The following is a 20496-nucleotide window of genomic DNA, read 5'->3' as shown; positions in this document are numbered from 1 at the left end:
ACAGTTGTGCTTCAAAACTGAATTTTCTGAGTTACGCAGCTTTAACTTGAAATACGTGAATCTCAAATCATTTCTTCCAATTGAAATGAATGGAAATGCTGCTAATCTGTTCCAGCCTTCGCCAACAAACAGCACTTCATAATACTGTACTTTATAAAACCATACATTAATGGAAAAATTAAATAGGATTAAAAATCATGAAACCATTTTAGTCACACATTGCAAAATGAATGGTAGCCATCTTCTCTCAGAACATCAGTACAGCATCAATATTAGTCATTCTTTGCAGAGGATAAAAACATATGAGTACTGCTATATTATCTTTCTACCAGTGTTGCTGCACTGTTTGTTTAATCTGTTGCTTTAAAGGGTTGTAGTACCACAAGATTGATGCTAAATGGCATTAGCATTAAGATAGTGGACTGAAAGCTTCAGCAATGTGATTGAGCTATTCTATAGTTTTAATGTATAGTTTGCCCGTAAACTTCAACCTTCAAGTGGCATTTAACACTTTTTTTTTTGGATGAAGAATTTATTGTCTGCGATTCGTTGGCAACCAGTCCAGGGTGTACCCCGCCTACTGCCCAGAGCCAGCTGAGATAGGCGCCAGCAGCCCCCGCGACCCTTGTGAGGAATAAGCGGTCAAGAAAATGGATGGATGGATGGATTTATTGTTCTCTATTTTCCAAAGTGCTACACTCTAAAAATAGATTGGTTAAAAACAAACTACTCATCTAGTAGGTTAAGCTCATATTGGCTTAATTAACCAATAGATTGGTCAGACATTGACCATTCCGGGTGGTTATGGGCATACCAATTTTATTGGTTAGCCAAGCAACCAATGAAATTGGTTACAATAGAAAGTAAGTCTACTGTAGATAGATCATGTGGAAATATATTTATTGTATCAATTTATTGTATTCTAAATGTATTTATTAGTTATTCTAAGTGATTACATTATATTATATATATTAAAAAATAATAGTGTTGAAAAATGCAAATGTATGTCTAGATAGATCACTAGGCATTACCAGCTCCGTGGTCTAGTGGTGTCTGCTATGAGACTGAGAGGTTGTGGGTTCCAGCCTTGGCTGGGTCATACCAAAGACTATAAAAAGGGGACCCATTTGCCTCCCTGCTTGACACTCATCATTATGGGTTGGAATTGGGGGTTAGATCACCAAACGATTTCTGAACACGGTCGCTGCTGCTGGTCACCGCTCCCTCAGTGGATGGGTAAAATGTAGAGAACGAAATTCACCCCTCTTAGGTGGGTCTGACAATCAGTCAAGCCAATGTGTGCTTAACCTACTAGATTAGTAATTTATTTTAACCAATCCATTTTTAGAGTGCAGACAGCAGTCACTCACAGGGCACCAAAACAACATACAACCAATCACACTCACAGCTTAATTTAGAGACTTTGAGGAACCGGTGGACCCAGAGAAAAGCACAAACAAGCTCCATGAGAACCTCTCGACTGATACTCACCATGCACCACTGTACTGCTGCCGTCAGTATCTAACAAAATGTGACATACACACCTATCATTGGACAGAGGTGCGCTTGGCAAAGAAATGAAGGAAATTGCCTTCCTCATCATGACATCGCCATTAATTAAACCAAAGCCAAATGTGTTCCACAAAGTTTTGTGGAAAATGGTCATGTCATGGCGACCTTGGTGGAGGTAACCAGACAATCAGCGTCATCTCATTAAGGCTCACCACGACCTTCAATTAGCTTTGTCATTGGAACACCTGCAACGTGCACCTCGCCGAGAATAAAACTATGGTGGAAGGAATAGTGGTTGACCTGGACATTCATCCTTTAGAAAGTACCATCCCTGGACCCCCGCATGGCCTCTGGAGGAAAAGCCCATTTAATCAGCCGGCAATTATGAGTCTTCTTGCGTGTGTGGTTGTCATCCCTGCACCTGACAAGGCAAAGCTAGTCCAGAATACCTGCTTGGATCCGACCCACCTGCTTCCAATCTCATTGTGCCCCTACCCCACCCCATACCACCCCCCTAAAGCACCTCAAACCCAAGCAAAGCTACACCCGCACCTTGCATCCGGCATCCCTCTCCACCGGCGCGGCCCAGCCCCCATCTTAAACAGTGTGACAGTCAGCAGGTTGGATCGCACAACACACACACAATAAAAATAAAAAGCTGAAGGTTTGACATGCCTTGTGATGGTGCATTGCCCATGCTGCGTCAAGGAGCGCTGCAGCCGTGACAGTGATCGCGTTTCCCTTTTCCTCCTTCCCGCCTCCTTTTTTTTCCCGCTCCAAGTAAAGGTCGCTCCTCCGCCTCGCGCCGGGCTCCCGCTTCCAGTCGCTCCGCTCCCGCTTGCTTCCCCTTTTTGTCCCTTCGCCCTCGCTCGGACTCCCTTTCCCTTTGGCGAGATGGCCGCGGACCAGCGGCGGCGCTCCCCGACAGCCCCGACAGCGGTGTGAGTGTGGATGTGGATGTGTGGGTGCGAGTGTATGTGCGTGCGTGCGTGCGTGTATACGTGTAGGTGCCAGCACGTGTGTGTGTGTGTGTGTATGGGTGTGTGTAAGGGAGCGCCCGGGTGGGAGGTGGGGGGGGGGGGGGGGGGGGGGAGAGAGAGAGAGAGAGAGAGAGAGAGAGAGAGAGAGAGAGAGAGAGAGAGAGAGAGAGAGAGAGAGAGAGAGAGAGAGAGAGAGAGAGAGAGAGAGAGAGAGAAGGGAGGGGGCAAGTTCTTCAGAAGCCTTGGGAGAGGGTGCATGCCGGTGCACGGAGCCTCGGCACACAGCTTTCGAAAGGAAGCACAAATGTTGATAAATTCACACGTTCCTCTCTCACTGGCTCCCCTCGGCTTCCACATTAAACATTGTGCTTTCTCTCTTAAAGACACAGGCGCCACCAGGTGCCAACAACGGTCATTGATCTAAAAGCTGTGGTGGTCAGGAAGAACTAAAATGAAGGTGTGTACAATGTACCGGGGTGTCGCACCAAAATCTGGGCCCCCCTAATTATAAGTGTCACTAAGGTCCACATCGATCCAAATGAAAACATTCTATATTAGCACGGGAGGCCCCCTTGCCACCTTGGTCGATGCGGGTAAGGGGTGGGTCAAAGTGTGCTGACAATTATTTTACCTATGGGAAAAAAAAAAAAAATACTATTGTCGACCGAAAGTCTTCAACTTGTATCCCCGACCCCCATCCACAAACAATACGCCCCTTTATCGATTTGTGAAAAATAAAAATATTAAACTGACCATATTTGGACATTACAGGGTTTCCACTTGACAGTGATGAATCATCTACTCCAACTACTGTATTTATCTATGTGGGGTTGGGGGAGAAAATATTAAAAGCAATATCTGTACCAGGAATAGCTGTTGAAGAAGGTTGATGCTTAAGGGAGGATAAACAGAGAGCAAACGCTTGAAATATCCCTCGAGTGACAACACCAACTAATGATGAGGCTTCGTCGGGGAACTGAAGGCAATGGGGCACTGAATCGGCATGGCAACCATCGCATGGCGGGCGTGCTCACAAATAATCAGTTATTACGACACAATATAATCCGAGCATGGCAAATGCTATGTCAGCATTTTTGAAGAAAACAAAATTTTAGACCTTTGCAGGTAATATCAGGGCCTTCCTGCGTAAATGGTGAATGCCGAAAAGATGGGATGTAGGTGACAGCTCACACCCAACACTCATTGTCACTCACCAGGCGTGGGCGCTGATTTTTAGCTCACTTCTCAATAAGCAATAGTTTGGCAAAAATTGAAAAAAAAAAGCAGCCTACAAGCTGTTTATTTCCACTCCCACTTGTAGTTGACTGATACGCGAAATGAAAAAAAAAAAAAAAAAAAAAGAGAGATTTACATGTTAATTTAAAACAGCACAGTTTTGCTTCATGACAGTCTATTTAGCTTTATGCTAACAGAATGCAAAACGCCACTGAGTTAGCGCCGCTAGTCTCAGAAGCACAATGAACTGAACTGCAGAATTAAATCATGATGCAAGAACTGTCCAATTCTGTACAGTGTACTGTATTTAATTATGTTATAACTTCATTTTTTAAATAAAGTACAATAGAGTACTATTATTAAAAACACATTTTGTTTTTTGGGGGATTGTTTTGATTTACTGCTGCGATGATTCATTTTTTTATTTATTTTTTTTTTTAAATCCAATCGTTTTTATTACTTTTTGTTTGTTGGGTTTTGGAGGGGAAATGTAATATTTTGTCAAATGCATATTTATTAACCTGGCAATAGGCATCTGTTACCTCTCCACAGTAATTTCGTCGGGAAAAGGCGGGACATTCTGTACAATAATTCGAGCTGATTGGACGATGCGACATTCTACACGTTTGTGTTTTAACCAATCACGACCACAGATGAAAACGCGTTTGTGTCCGTTCATCGTTCTTGTCGAAGGTGGGGAAAGCACGAACATCTTACCAGCTAGAAATGCACGAATCGCCTTCGCTGTTCAACATTCAACAAGGAAACAGTGAGTCATTCTGCGAGAACAGAATTAATTGTAGTGTCCATTCGTCCATGTTAGGTATGTATGTTAGCTGTGGCGTTGGCGCTGGCTTCCTGGTTTCGTCACAGATTCATATCCCGCCCACAATCACAATGTCGCTCTGTTATTGGTCCGAACCACCAGTGGTTCGGGAACGGCGGTTATCTGCGGCAACGGTACAAGATGTATTCTCTGGAGTTTGTGAACTCACAAATACCGCGAGAATTCATCTTGCCAGAGCAAGGTTACATATTTACGGTTTCGGGGGGGATGTTAAGAATTTTTGGGGTCTAACTTTTTTTTTTCTCAAATGCATATCAATGTGTGCCAATTATGCACTGATTTGCAGGTCAACCTGGTCACTATCCCCCACGAATAGCAGGGGTCCGATGTAGTGGCATTTCGATGCATGATTTGATATACCAGTTTTGAGTTATGAGCACAATCACAGAACAAATTCAACAATATTTTAATTAAAGCACCACTGCTTGATTATGGTATGCTGTTTTATTGTGTGAACATACACAGTTGCTGAAATATCCCAGCTCACTGGGTTCCGTTTAAAAGGCGATAACACAAAAAAGGGCAACAAAGCCATCCTACCATTATTCCGCATCACTTCAGAGCGGTATCAAAATATCCATATCCAAAAGTATGCATTATTATTGTCACAATAATTGATTTTTTTTTTTGTTATACAGCTGTCGATGATGTGCTGTAAGTGTCAAACGGTGTGAAACCGTTGGCAAATAACAATAAACCATAAATGAGCGGCACCTATTTTGTTTGCCGCGTATGAGTGCGTAGCAATTGAAGGTAATAGACGGCGACCGAGGCAGAGGAGAAAACAAAATGTCAGGAGATGGAAAGATAAAAGCGGATGCGAGCCTGTTCATGACGAGAACGGATGAATAATGGATGCTCACGCTGCGCATCAATTACACAACACATACCAGTTTGTCCAGCACGTCCGGCTGCTCCACATAGGCACCCTCCCGCCTGCCAGTCAGCAGGGACCGTCCACCAAAAAGTAGGCCACACCAAACTCTCCCTGCAATGATAGTTCTTACATTCAATTGTTGCATTCACTGATTTGTGTTGAACTTGGGAGGTATCAGGCATAAATTACCAGCAATAACCCTTAAGGGCGCATCGAGCAAGCATTCCCGTGGGTCCTGAGCAAATGCAGCACAGCTATGAACATTTCCCTGTGATAAAACATGATTAACTTCATAATTAGGTGGCTAACAAGAACAAAATGGTCGCTGTATTTTGAGCCTTTGGTTCGCTTACTCCCCAGCTGAGGCACTTTTTATTGGTCCATTTCATGCAATGTAAAGTAAGCAGACACCAAACACACACCGCTTTATGTCGTGTGTGAATCTAAAATAAATAAGAATCAGCTAGGCATGCGCAGCACTTTAAGGGTTTTATGAAGACGTATTAGGCCAAATATGGACGGTGAACAACGCCAAATCGCATGTCTCACAATATTTCAAGACACAAACATGGCATGGCCTTTGTGAGACTACATTTCCCATAAAGCTATATTAGCTCACAGTGCTAATTGTTTCCCTTGTTTAATGACTAATTTAGCTCAAAATGAGTCTGACATGGGTAACATTTGACATCGACATGGTTTGTTGTTTGCAATGCAATAATGTCGTTTGAAAGGCAAAAGTCTACAAAACAAGTGCCTTTGAATTCAGAGTCCAATTCGTGATTGCTACACGCACACGCAAATGAGGAAAAATCTTCTGCAATGCTATCGTTGCGAGCCTCCAGAGGAGTTGAGGAATAAACTGCTTCAATTTATTTCGGGAGAAAATCCTAAGAATTTTGGAACCTCAATTGGACTATGCTTGGGCACATTACACGGAGGATGGCTTTGTCAAAGTAAGCTTTCATACACATTAAAAATAGCGTGCTGGCTGGGCAGCTGTGAGGTCGACGGGCATCACCATTGAAAAAAGCATTTCCTCCATGGGGACCAGTGCATCACACTGTCGTGACTGCTTCAGAGTGCACCGTGGCGGGCCACAGTTTCACTTCCAGCCCGTTGAATTTCAATGGAGCCAACACAATGAATGGACACTTGGCCACGAGACACCAACATATTGGCAAGGACCAATCACAGGAAAGCTGTTTTCCACTTGAAATGACGGAGAACAGCTACCCAATCAGAGCAAAGCTCATTACAGTAATGTATCAAAAATGAATAACAAATTTATGTCATGCGTTTAAGACCAACTAAAACATACAAACATGATAATAGGACATCACAGATAATAACAAATAATAATCATTTGTGGCATGGGAGCTTTGACATAATGCTATTACACCAAGTTTGTTTAAGAAACTATAAGCTTAGATTGAAGATTATTTGATTAGATAAGATTATGCATACAGGGCTGTCAAAGTTAAAGCATTAACTCATGAATTAAAGGGCATGGCGCAACTTAAGACTCAAACTGGAGTGTTAAAATAACCATAAATTTCACCCACACATGTTTTAAGAATTGTATAATGGACAGGAGGCACTACTGTGGCACAATGACTGTTGCCCCTATTTTCCTGTAAAGTGAAATAATGTTGGCGCAGTTGGGCCGGAAACTTGAACTTTTGCTCTGAACATGACGTCATGCTCATGATACTGGCCGTGCGTGTCGCTGGCGTCCATTCCGCGTTTCGCCAGAGGTGTCGCAAATGTGCAAAAACTCTGAATCCTGCGTCATGGGCCTTTAACTATAAAAAAATAATCGCATTCATCATGTATTAACGCAGATTAATCACACTATTAATTTTGACTGTAGATTATCCTTTAGCTTGACATCTTTACTCAAACATAACTACATGCATTAAATTAAAGCATTTAATAAATGTTTACGTATGACATTCAGAATATTTGTTCATGTCAAACTATTGTGGTAAGCCTTTTTCATTTTATTTTAAATTATGTAAGTATTTCACTGATTAGAAAAAGAGGATGATGAGGGCATGCAGTGAATCAATAAATGTGGAAGACATCCTCGAAACATTAAATGTCGAAAGAATTAACGCATGACAGTTGCTTTTCAAATTTGGTGGGCAAAAAAATGTTGATTAAAAAGCCTTTTCAATTAAGTTATTAATTATGATTAATAAAAATTCTAAGATGTGAGTAATCTCCTTTTAAAATATTAATCGTTTGACAGCTCTATGCATAATGCAGATATCACTGACAATTGGCAATTTTTAAACCATATAAATTCTTCACATCTGTTCCCTCTTTCTTTGAACAAATATCATAGGTACGGGATGTAACGATAACCAAATGGCACAATACGATATCACGTTATGAACTTTATGATACGATAATTGTGACAATACTGCATGGAGGATGGCAATATTGAAAAAAGGTCACGACATTGTAAAAAATGAGCTCATACTGAAATAAAGCACAAAATTGTGCTTTTGTACATAATATCAATGCACATAAACAACCTAGAATCTCTAATAACACTTAATATCGAGGCACTTACTTGATAATGCAAGCGCGTATTGAGTTCCTCCACAAATTGACTAGATTCACAAGCATATTACATTTCCCTTCATCTGACGATTAGTGTGGATTTTAAACATAGAAGGGCCAAAACATGCCTTGTGAAAATTAAACTGCACTAAAAAACAACTGACCACCAGAGGGTGCTCGAATTGCACAAATGGTAATCAACTTGGAATTTTAACAGATGTGCTGCTTTTAATATCGTGACATGACAACGACGATATTGTGGCAGTTATATCATCGAGATATCATGATGTTGATGTTATCGTTACATCCCTAATCATAGGTAAAACAAGCTATTCGACAAGGAATCTACATACATATTCCATGAATCTAAGGTACCTATTGGATGAATGGCATCCTGGATACATTATTCTTCTCCTTAAAAAAACAAAAACAAAACACAACTGTAAAATGAAGTGAATGTCACACACTAATCTGATCACACTCAAACAATGCTCTTCACATGTCGCTCTTAAATGGCGCATATTGCATGGTGGCCATTAAAAGTGTCATTTCATTTCCCAGCATCCATTTCATATAATAGGACTCCCATGAAATTGCATGCTGTAATCTCACTCTGGAAACAGGTTTATGCATGTTTTTTTTTTCTTTTCTTTGTGTGTGTGTGTGTGTGTGTGTGTGCATGCAAGTGCGCATGTGCACGTGTGTGCGTGCACGCACATTATAGCTTTCATCCTCCCCAAGGAGATAAGGAGCATTAACTGAGAAATGAAACAAGCCTTGAATTTACTGCCAACTAAAACGTCGTTTACGTCATGACTATAACACATTTCAGCCATGTCGTGAAACCGAAAGGTCGTTGGCCTCAGTCCACTGCCAATCACCTGGTCAGGCCTGTGTTGCCATGGCGACGTGAGCGGCTGGAGATGACTTGCCTTTATAATGCGATATGGCCACTTGTGGACCGACTGACTCCACTACCACATAGTGAGACTGTGTACGTTAGTGCGTGTGTGTGTGCGTGGATGCGTGGGTGTAAGGACAGGCACGGCGCTGAGCACCTTCTGTGCTTTATGCAAGCCAAACAAATGCAAGTCACAGCGCATGTTCACTAGCTCTTCTGTGGTTTTACCTCCACTCAGTCACTCACCATCCTAAATAATTCACTGCCAATATCTGTCAATTGATCTTGAAATATTGATCTGATGGTGAACAAGTGTATGGAGCTTCATTCGCAGAGTCATGGATGGACTCTGAAAGCCAGCAAGGGTGGAAAAACACAAGGGGAATGATATACCTACTTGGATGGATGGACGGATGGACAGACGGACGGACGGATGGATGGGTAGAGAGACAGACAAACATGCAGAAACATACACTGTAAAAAATGTCTGTAGCATTAACAGTGAATTGTTGTAAAATTTTGACATAAAAACTATCAATACGAAAACAATGAAGCATTGTGTAATTTACATTAATATGTTGTACAAATAAAACTCTTTTTTTTTGTAAATTAAATACCAGTGAAATGTACAAGTATTTTTTACAGAATTTTTCTGGCAACCACAGCCAACAGTTTTCTTCCGTAAAAATACTGGATTTTTTTTTTTTTTTTTTTTTTTACAGTGAATAATCATGTGCTGTTAAAAATTCCTCTCAAATATAATCCCATTAATCACCATTAACTCCAACCTTTACTCAAAAATCAAAACAGAAAGTGCATAAAAACTTCTGCCTTTACAAAAATCAAAATGCTCACTTTAGGCTGATACTATAAAGCTGTTGATTTGACGCCCAGGAATGATCCTTTTGGTTGCGCTACAAGTATTACTGTAAAAAAAATACAATTAAAAAAAATATGTTTTTGTCTTTGAATGTTTCATGTGTGATGGAGCAAGTGTGCCTAATGTTGTGAACAGTGTGTTTCCATTGGCAGAAATGACTGCTACTGGCTCGAAATGACAATTGTTAATGTGCTGTGAAATGAATATTTGTGATATCTCACGGAAAGCTCCATCCAAAAGGTCAAGTGAGGAAAGCAGAGTATGATGCTGCATATCTTATCGGAATAATGCCTGCTCTCTTCCGTGGTCAAATTGATCCAGAGTGATGCATACCGCAGATGCTCTGCTACATTTGCCATGTTTGACAGAGGCCGAACACCGTACCTACAGAAAAGGACCCTCGGAAGCACTCTGCTCGCCGCTCGCCTTTTACAGTGTGGCTCTCTATAAATACATAGGGTGCCGTTTCCAAGGTAACAACTCTTTGGAGGATTGGCCACCTGAAATGCAGGCAGAGTGAGAGAAAGAGGGTGAGTGGTCTGCAGGAAAAATAAAAAATAAAAAGAACAAAAGCATACATGTGTACAGTACAGTATGTACATGTGCAGTGTATGTGTAAATGTGTTTTTGTGTAACTGGCATAGTGACTCAGCAGAATTGTATAAACCATAGGTGTCAAACTCCCGTACTCGAGGGCTGTAGTTCTGCATTTTTTATTTTTTTTAAGGTTTTCCCTCCTCAAACACAGCTGAATATATCTATTTATAAAATTAGAATCATTATCAGGTTTCTGCAGAGCTTACTGATGAGTCATGTGTGTTTGAGGAGGGAAACCTTTTAATCATGCATTAGTGTGGCCCTCGAGGACCGGAGTTTGACACTATGGCCAAACAAACATTCATCATCTTAAATTTTGTGTTAAAGTAACAAAATGTCGATAAAATGGGAATATTGAAAGTCCAGCTCTTCTTTTGTCTCCATCCTGTGTTCAGGAATAACCGAGGAATCCAAATAAAAAAATAAAGAAATAAAAGTTGAAGGTGCTGTCTTTTCGTTGCTGCTTCCTTTGGTCGCCATTTTGTTGTTTGGAAGACTGCAGCCTTGGTTTCGGCTGCAAAGGGTCCCCCAATTGTCCAGGAGGTGAGTCAATATTGAATTGGGGATTTGCGATGCATCGATTAATCCCTTTTTTTTCTTTCTTTTTTTTTTTTTACCCACCGCTATTTTCCACTGCATCAATATGACATCTGCAGTAATTGCACCAATATACAATAGCCTACTGATGTCCTTGAATTAGGGCTTACTATAATAATATAATAGTGCTTGCACAATTATGTCTGACGTTAGCCACCAAAAATCCACTTATTGACAATTCCGGACATGGGAGCATTTCTGATATTTCCGCAATGAAAATGGGAAGTGCATCTTGGGGCCTCTAGCTTTTAGGCGGGCCCATCTGAAACCTTTCAACACACACACGCACACACCCCCACGCGCACACACATTTTCAAGGTCCCCTTACATCCTTTGATCTTATCTGTCATGTGGGGAATCTGCTGGACAACGCCTGACAGGTATCACTGATACGCGGGGTCCCTCTAGTGGTATTTGAAAGGCATAACATTACTATCTTGAACCTTTTTTTTTTCTTTATCTTTTTTTAAATACAAGGCCTACGTTGCATTAAGTTGTTCTTTTGTATATAGCTACTTGCATTTTGAAGTTTACAACTGTTTGTTTTCAAATATTTATTCAGGTACAGTATATAGTTGTCTCGGAAAAATATTTGTGTGTCAGCATGGATCGCTTATCCAACAACCTGGATCAATTTTAGTAAATGTGCGTACTACAAGTAACAGCCAATTACAAGCACGAAATAGGACATTTTGAGCACAACCACGTGTTTTAAGCACAAAATGATTTGTTTTCTTTTTTTTTCTTCAAAAAGTCAGAATTTGATTGTTTCATAAATTTCCGAGAATTGTCATGGGAACAGCTGCATGGGTAGTGTTTCATCCACCCAACCCATCCATCCATCCATCCATCCATCCATCCATCCATCCATCCATCCATCCATCCATCCCCACTTTATCCTCACTACCATGAAATTTACCAAGTGTTCATAACTGATGTCCATGAATGTCTCGTTTTGGTTAAAAACACAAAGACAATCTATTTGCTTCCACGGAGGACGAAAGAAATCAGAAAAAAAAATACAGGACAGTAGGCTATCACATTTCAGAGGCTGAAATCAAAGTACTTTCACTTCCTGCTACCTGTACATCACAAGAAACTGGCAGCCACTACAGAGACCCAACTGTTTAAACTGTTAAATAAACTGAACTTAATCCAACTTTATTTCTAGTCCAAAATCTTCCATATCACATTGACTTTAACATTGGGCAAGTGTACCTAATATCTGGCCAAACAATCTTAGGACTAAAATGTGTTTTCAAACCACTAGATGGAGTAATTTCCTCCAGTAGATTTTCATCGACGTGACCGCGTCATCATGGAATAAACACAAGTTAGATTTATAGAAAAATCATTAATGACCATAATTAAATATTTTTACATTTTATATTTTATAATATGATTTTTTTTCTGCAGGTATAGGCTACCACATATATAAAATTAATAACTTTTTATTTTATTTATTTAGTTTTTTATTTATTTTATTTTATTTTATTTTATTTTTACAAAATCGTGAATAAAATTATCGGTTCTTCAGATTGGCAACACAACAGAATTATAGAAAGTTATTTAAATACTAAAATGCCTATGTCATATTTTCTGCATAGACTTAAATTTATAGAAAATTACTATCATTAGTAGTGCAATTAATGTATTTTTTGTTCTTGCAGATTGGCACCACTTATATGGAAATGTATCATTATTATGATCATATTTAATTTTTTGACGCACTTTTCGTCTTGGCGCAACCTGACGCTTTTTTTCTTTTTCTTTTTTTTTCTTTTTTATTGTATTATGGATGTCCAGCACTTTGAGTTGCATTTTGAATGCATGAAATGTGCTATATAAATAAAGTTGATTGATTGATTGATTGATTGATGTTTTGTTTACCGTGACGTGCGGTGGTCGGAGAAGGAGAGGTGGATGCGGCGGCAGCGCGCAGGTGAACGAGCTCCCCTGCAGCTGCATCCACCTACCTGGGTGGCGTATACTGTGGGAGGGCACCTCAACTAATAAAGTGCATCGAGACAGCAGTGAGGACGATACGTCACCCGCCACCTCCCTCCCTCCCCTCCTCCCTTAAAGAGACGCGCGGGCCACCGCGACGCGGACTTTCTCCTTGGGCAGAATCAGCGCAATGAAGAGCAGAACCGAGCCGGCACCATGCGCTCCAGGCTCCCGCGGACCGCCTGCCTACTGCGCCTCGTTGCACTCTGCATCCTCCTGTCGCACAGCGCAGCTTACTTTGGGTCAGCAAACCTTTTCACGTGTTGCTTCCAAATTTTTCCAGAGGCGCAAAACCAGAAATGCACGTGTTAAATGTGCATTTTGAATTAGATTTGGCACGAATGATGGTCTGTTGTTCACTGCTTAAGGCAGGTCTCTCCTGCACGATTTGTCGTTGCTGTTTTGGGATAGTTTTGTTGCTGCTGCGTTTGCATTTGGTGCGCGCAACTTTTCTTATGGCTCTCTTTTTTTGCATGAAATGTGGGGTTTAATTAATTCCAATTTCCCTTATGTGTGCAAGTGCCTTGCGATCACTCAGATGTACTAAAAAACTTTTTTTTTTTTTAATTAGAAAATCTCAACGAACTGTTAATTAGTTGCAATCTGTACAACGAATAAATACGTTTTTAGCTATTATTAGTACATAAAATATTTTACTTAATTTATTTTACTGAGTAGAACAATATAAAATGTTTATTCTAATATGTGAAAATATTTCAACAAAATATGATAGTGATTGTAATCAGTATCATACATTGTTGGAACTACAGTGTCATATAGCTTTTTAAATACGTGAAAATAGTCCATCTACCTCTATGACACTGATTCTAATTAGGTTACTATAATATATATACAAATACTAAAATAGTTTTTTTTTTTTAACTTATATCAAAAAATAAACACTTTTAATCTCACTGATTAAAATGAGTAAAACAAAAACAATTTTTTCAACCATTAGAACAAAACCATCTACTTTTATAGTATATTAAAATATTTTTACAAACTGATTTTTTATTATATATTTATTATTATTATTATTATTGAAATATTTAAAATGTTTATTATACTGATTTTGAATGTACACTGTTATTTTATATATACTGTATATATATATATATATATATATATATATATATACACACACACACATATATATATATATATATATAAAATCACAATGAAACTGCCTTTTACATCAAAAATAAACGGATGTGTTGTAATAATTATAACAAAAAATGTTTTGGGCATTTCTTTATTACTTGACTATTAATTAATTAATTAATTAAATTTAATTATTTATTTATTTATTTTCTGGAGAGGGGAAAAACAAACAAACACACCTGTTGTGGGCCAGCTTTGATGTATGTCCCAACCCTGAATTTGTTTTTACCTTTGCGTCCATGTCTAGGCTGACAGGGCGGGAGCCCCTGGTCTTCCTGCCGGGTCACTTTTCCAACGAGCCGGCGACGGGCAAGGCCCACCTGAAACAGTGCGAGCAGATGGTGCTGTCCCGGCGGCAGAAGAGGCTGTGCAGACGCGAGCCTGGCCTGGCCGAGACGCTGCGCGAGTCGGTGCGCCTCAGCCTGCTCGAGTGTCGCTACCAATTCCGCAACGAGCGCTGGAACTGCAGCCTGGATGGCCGGGGGAGCCTCCTGAAGAGAGGTAGGAGACAGGGGACCAGGGTTGGGGGGGAATTCAAGTAGGATAACTTTAAAGCACAAAATCTGAAGTTCGACTATAATGGCCACTTCAAACCAACATGGCCGACTTCCTGTTCAATTGGTTCTTGAGAATTTTTTCCATGTCCTGTACCAAATTCCATGCTAATTGGTTAAACTGGTGCTGTTGGGAAGTCATGAACAAAGCTATTCAAAAAATGGCAATAATACATCAAATTCTTCATGTAACCTAGGTACTTGAAACTAGATATTCTTAATGTGTTTCCATGACTTTGGTCATATGCTGCACTACATTTTAGTAAACTTTCTCCTGTTTTATCGTGAACCAATCAATCAGCGAAAGAAAAAAAAAAGAGAAGTTATTACAGCTGCAAGTTGAGCTTTAATCAAACAGAAGTGGTCCATATTCATATCAACATGTGGGACAGATGAACAGGTCAGCAGGGAAGTAATGAGGGAGTGAGAATGCCAACAAATGGCGGTGGCGGAGACTTCTGAAGCCCCGTGTGGTTATTCTTATCCGCCAGGAAAAGCACCCAATTCCCAGAGGAAAAGGGTGGCGGAATTGCCCGTTTTCATGTGGGAAAAGGCTGTGTCCTAGTCAAAATAATAATTAATTGGATCAAAATAGACACGCCGGGCCGATAGCTTGGGGACGACGCAAATAACATAGTGTGACACGAAGGAGACGGGTCAGAGGATGAGGATACGAGGACATGACAACACAGCAAACACTTTGTAAACATTTGGGCTTTCAAGCTTACTCAAGGCCATTTGGGCTTTTTGAGTGTTTTTTGCATACGCAGTTGGGTAGCTTGGTTTTCAAAATTAGTAGAGCAAGGGAGCAAAATACACAAAATAGAAATGCTGGCAGTAAATTCTCAATAAACGAGTGATAAAATAAAACTTTTTTTTTTTCAGGAAAATGTATGTCACGTTTGTATGATTGTGTTATTTAGTTAGATCTCCTTTAGCAACTTATGTGTCCTAAATGTGGTTTATTTGCCAATATGAAGGCGAGAATTACTAGCTAAGAAGAGCCAGTCCCCTGTAGCCGATGCACGTTAGCTTAGCACTTAGCATTGCCTTCATGGATCCCGGGTAGTAACTGCTTGCCAAGTATGACTACTGCCAAAAAGCATATAGTTAACATCTGCTAGTCAGAGGCCGAGCTACACGACAGTATGTTTGTTTACACAGATGGTCACAGCACACTTCCTGTCACTTAACGACTACTGTATGCTCCTGAACCTGAAGGTCCCGTATTAGCACTGAGTTAGATTACCTTTGTTCTGTTATTGCGAGGCAGAATGTAGCCATTAAATTATTTTCCAAGACAGTTACTATGCAACTCGTGCAGCAACTTGGCTCTACCATCTCATGCAGTAAAACAAAACAAAACAAAACAAAACAAAAAAAGACAAGGAGAGTCGGTAAAACTCACTGTTGAGCTGTCCAACAGTCTTCTTTCCCTAGTCTAGTCTAATCATTCCTGTGTGTTTGTGTTGCTTGTTTCCAAACACAACAGATAAGACAGATCAATGGATTTGACAGTTAGTGTTCCAATTAGTTCTTTCGACTCATTGACTGTTGCTGCTTTTGCAGCATCAACCTCATTTTTGAGATCTCCCTATATTCCATCTAGTAAATGAGCAGGGAGTTCAACACGACTTTGAGCAAAGCGAAACGTCACCTTAACTCTGTCTTTGCACTTTCATGACGTTTTTGTACCGGTTCGTTCCCTCCAGCTTTCAAAGAGACGGCCTTTCTCCTGGCAGTGTCCTCGGCGGCGCTGACCCACGCACTCGCCAAGGCGTGCAGCTCGGGCCGCATGGAGCGCTGCACCTGCGACGAATCGCCCGGCATCCAGCACCGGGAGGCGTGGCAGTGGGGGGTGTGCGGCGACAACCTCAAGTACAGCACCAAGTTCCTCAAGAGATTCCTGAGCCAGAAGAGGGTCAGCAAAGACTTGAGAGCTCAGGTGGACGCCCAAAATATCAATGTGGGCATTCAGGTGAGTACACACACACTGCCCCAATAAAAACTGCTTTTTTTGTTGTTGTTCTTAACTCTATCTGTGCCATGATAGGATACTAGACTAGTTTTAAGTAAGCAAGAGTAAAAGCCAGATGCTCTCAGACATGATAAAGCTTGCTGTGCGGGCTGACTGCAAATTAAAGGTCTTATGTCGCAGAGGGAGCGATTATAACCGTGGCCTCTTTTTTAATATACGAGCAAACATTTTTTCCTCATACTAAATCACTCCACTCACCATAAATCCCACCTAATGTTGGTAACCACCATTGTGGCGCTTTGAGATAGACAAGAAGGCCCCGGGGGTCTTTCACCTTAGAAACCAAAACAAAAACAGGAAGAAGTAAGGGCAGCTAACTTATCTGAGTTGACTGTTTTCCTCACTTAACACCGATGTGGTCTGAGAAGAGATCATGGCCCTTCAGCCACTCACCAATCTCTCAGTAATAGTACACAGAAGCCCCCCGAGGGTTTCATACCTGCACAGGGAGGAACTGAGCAGAACTTTTAAACCCCAAAGTACCCTGGGGCCTGTCGGACTTAACCCCCCATGCTATCTGACCCGTCTCTGGCCCTCGACAAGACAGATGGCTGAGTGATGAGGCGCACAAATCAGGTGTACCCCGCATGTTCTAGTATTTAGGGTTTCGGTTGAAGTTGGCTGCGTGAGCAGGCGGGAAAGGGAGGCGGAAAGATTCCAGCATTTGCACCATGGCTCCCGCCATGCCTCGGGCTCGAGGAACGAGACATGCGAGGCAGACAGTACTAGTCGCAACAAAGCCCGAGCTGTCCGAGTGAGGGATGCGAGCCAAATGAAATACGACAGTTGCCCTCGATCCATTATGTTAGAGTTTCCACCGAGCCGAGCAGGAACATTGTGAAAAGGTGCAGCCGACCGCCTTCAGGAAAGCGTCCGCCTCCGTGCAGATAGACCTCCCAGATAAGAGGCCAGGTAATGAATCAAAGCCAGAGAACTGACGTCTCCCTCTTCCCCCCCCCCTCCCTCTCTGTCCAAGGCGGTAAAGAGCGGCCTCAAGACCACCTGCAAGTGTCACGGGGTTTCCGGCTCCTGCGCCGTACGGACTTGCTGGAAGCAGTTGTCCCCGTTCCACGACACGGGCCGGCTGCTCAAGTACCGTTACGACACGGCCGCGCGGGTCCTCAGCGTCACCAACGTGGCCACCGGCGAGAGCGAGCTGGCGGGGCCGCGTCGCCACAGCCTGCGCACCGGCGACCTTGTCTACCTGGAGGAGTCGCCCAGCTTTTGCCGGCCCTCGCGTTACTCGGCGGGCACGGGCGGACGCTCGTGCGCCAAGGACACCAGCTGCCAGAACCTGTGCTGCGGCCGCGGCTACAACACCGCCGTGCGCCTCACCAGCCTTTCCTGCCACTGCCAGGTGCGCTGGTGTTGCCACGTTGAGTGCCAGACGTGCGTCCGTGAGGAGGAGGTGTACACCTGCAAGAGCACGTAGGCCTCTCGGGATCCTGCGGAACATTGAGATCCCCTGGGAATGTGGCAAAAAACTTATCAGACCAGCCACATATAAACATGGTCGAACTTTGACAGCCAATAAAAACATAAATGTTTTCTGGCGAGGCTCACTTTGGAACATGCCCTTGCAGAGCTACGCTTTGTGCAAGATTGAGTAATAGTGTTTGCCAGTTAAGGCCCGAACATTTTTGTATTTAATTTATCATCCCAAACAATTTATATCATCATCTATAACTTCCTTTACAAGTGGATCAGTTTTGGTCGTATTGGTATCCTACTGTAAGAACTTATGCTGTACAGTAAGAGCTTGGTGCAATGCGGAAACATTAGCATAATATAAAAAACAAAACAAAGAAAGCAAGACCACATGACATTTTTTTTGTTGATTTCTAAAGAGCAAATTTAGTTTTGTCTTACCACTTGTTCAGTCACATCGCTCGCTATCTGCCTGTGTGGGAAAGTGAAAACAATTAAGTTTGTGAAAAGTTATTTCTTTGACGTTGCTGTGGTTGTTTTCCAATATTACGTTTATCCAGATGGTACATCACACATTTGACATCAATGTATGTTTCCACTAAATGTTGCAGTTCAGCTCAGTTAGTTACAATTTGATTTGGAAAACAGCACAATGCATTAAAGTGGTTTGTGACACCATGACATAGCAACCCTGATTTTGACATTTTCATGCTACTCTATACGGATTTTTCCCATTGTGCCGGATGCACTGAAAATTCCCAATGAGCATTTCAAACAGGTACTGTTAAGTTTTTAATGTATCTGATCTACTACTGCTGCTTTTTGTACTTTACGCTCTGAATGAACCAACCTGTCTGTCTTTCATGTCTGCTGTATTTTTATTTTATTTGTTTATGCCAATTAAGCGTTAAAGCACTTACGCTGCTCTGGCAATGCGCAGTATAGTTTTTTAAAAAATAAAGAAAACTGAATTGATAGTAGGGATTTTTTTTTAAGTATCACTGGCGGAAACTCGCTGTGTGCATGTACAGGACAGGATGTTTATTGCCCCTCCCCCCCCAAAAAAAAAAAAATCATGCTGGCTTTTCGGTTGCTCTTATGGAAATCTTTATGGAAATCTGCGCGGAATGAACGTGTGCTGGATCGTACAGAAGGAACTAAAGGGGGTTAACAGTGTGGGGATTAAAAATGACACTTTAAAGTTTACAATTGCCCCAGACAATCATTTGTTATTGTTTTAAGTGTAATTTAACCACATATTTACCATAAATGCTTTTAAAGTGGGTCTGTAATTGGCCTCCTTGTTTTTCCTCCCAGTTGTAAATCAAAGAAAATGGCCATGTGGCGCACCTTCATTCTAAGACGCAAAGTGACCATGTGTGCAGGTCAAAATAGCCCAAAATACTGTGGGACTTTGTAATGATATTATATATATATATATATATATATATATATATGTATAATTATTATTTTTTTAATAGAACTTATATCAGTGCTTGTATCATTTTCTACCTCACCTTTTTTTTTTTTTTTTTTTTTAAATCTCTTTTTGCCCTAAGAGCATGCCCAGTGGCCTTATACTCTCATGGAAATACAGTAAATGTCCTTTGAAACATTTGTAAAGTGTCTTTTGAAGCTGGTAAGATCGCACATCAAGTGATGTTTATTTTTTATTTTTTTATCTTTCTTATTTAAAGCAAATAAACTAATGGACAAATGTTTATAAGACCCTCTCAGTGATGTCAATGAGTGTTCACACACAGACACGCACGCACATGCGTGCACACATTAGTATTAGCGTGGCAGCAATTTTGGCAGGAGCAGTCCCAACAGGTGTTGTGCCTATGGCCATCCACAAAGTGATGATGATGATGATGATGATGATGATGATGATGATCACAACGAGGACGATAACGCTGAGGAATGTCACATATGCAAACAAACGAGTGGTCGACACCGCCGTTTACCTGGTGATTAAGCGTGAATCAGAAACTTATTTTGCAGGATTTTTTTATTTTATTTTTATGAGCTTCTGCTTTTGATGATGCTTTCGTAAAGGCAGTGATTACACACTATTATTCTTCGTTAGAACAATAACAAGAGCCTGTTGTGGTGAGAAGGGGTAAGATAAATTGTTCTCTATTAGCACTATAGCAAGCACGGAATCACATTTGTTAATATAGATAGACCAAACAACTGATTTCTCCAAATTAATCTGTATATGATAATAATGTTGTATAAACAACCTTTGCAGAATTTATGCACTTCTATTTGTTCATACTGAGGGCTAAAGAGTCCATTTTGAACTGC

General features: G+C 41.1%; 2 protein-coding genes across 15 annotated transcripts in view; one reads left to right on the top strand and one right to left on the bottom strand.

Annotated features, from left to right (window-relative positions):
• Positions 1-2435, bottom strand: part of srcin1a (SRC kinase signaling inhibitor 1a) — a 127109-nt gene extending 124674 nt beyond the window's left edge. For all 14 annotated transcript variants that reach the window (XM_077495864.1, XM_077495972.1, XM_077495873.1 and 11 more), the window contains exon 1: positions 2188-2435. In XM_077495864.1, the coding sequence (XP_077351990.1) occupies positions 2188-2209 (22 nt within the window). In that variant the 5' untranslated portion in view covers positions 2210-2435. The remainder of the gene's footprint in view (positions 1-2187) is intronic.
• Positions 2436-13127: 10692 nt separating this feature from the next.
• Positions 13128-19231, top strand: wnt9b (wingless-type MMTV integration site family, member 9B). The gene is made up of 4 exons (XM_077495802.1): positions 13128-13247; positions 14414-14667; positions 16433-16698; positions 17735-19231. Exons 1-4 carry the CDS (start codon positions 13162-13164, stop codon positions 18188-18190), a joined length of 1062 nt encoding a protein of 353 aa, XP_077351928.1. The 5' UTR covers positions 13128-13161; the 3' UTR covers positions 18191-19231.
• The last annotated feature ends 1265 nt before the right edge of the window (positions 19232-20496 follow it).

Source organism: Festucalex cinctus, chromosome 1, assembly GCF_051991245.1.
Source record: "Festucalex cinctus isolate MCC-2025b chromosome 1, RoL_Fcin_1.0, whole genome shotgun sequence".
Taxonomy (NCBI): domain Eukaryota; kingdom Metazoa; phylum Chordata; class Actinopteri; order Syngnathiformes; family Syngnathidae; genus Festucalex; species Festucalex cinctus.
Note: the sequence above shows the minus strand (reverse complement) of the source record. Positions and strands in the feature narration are given on the sequence as shown.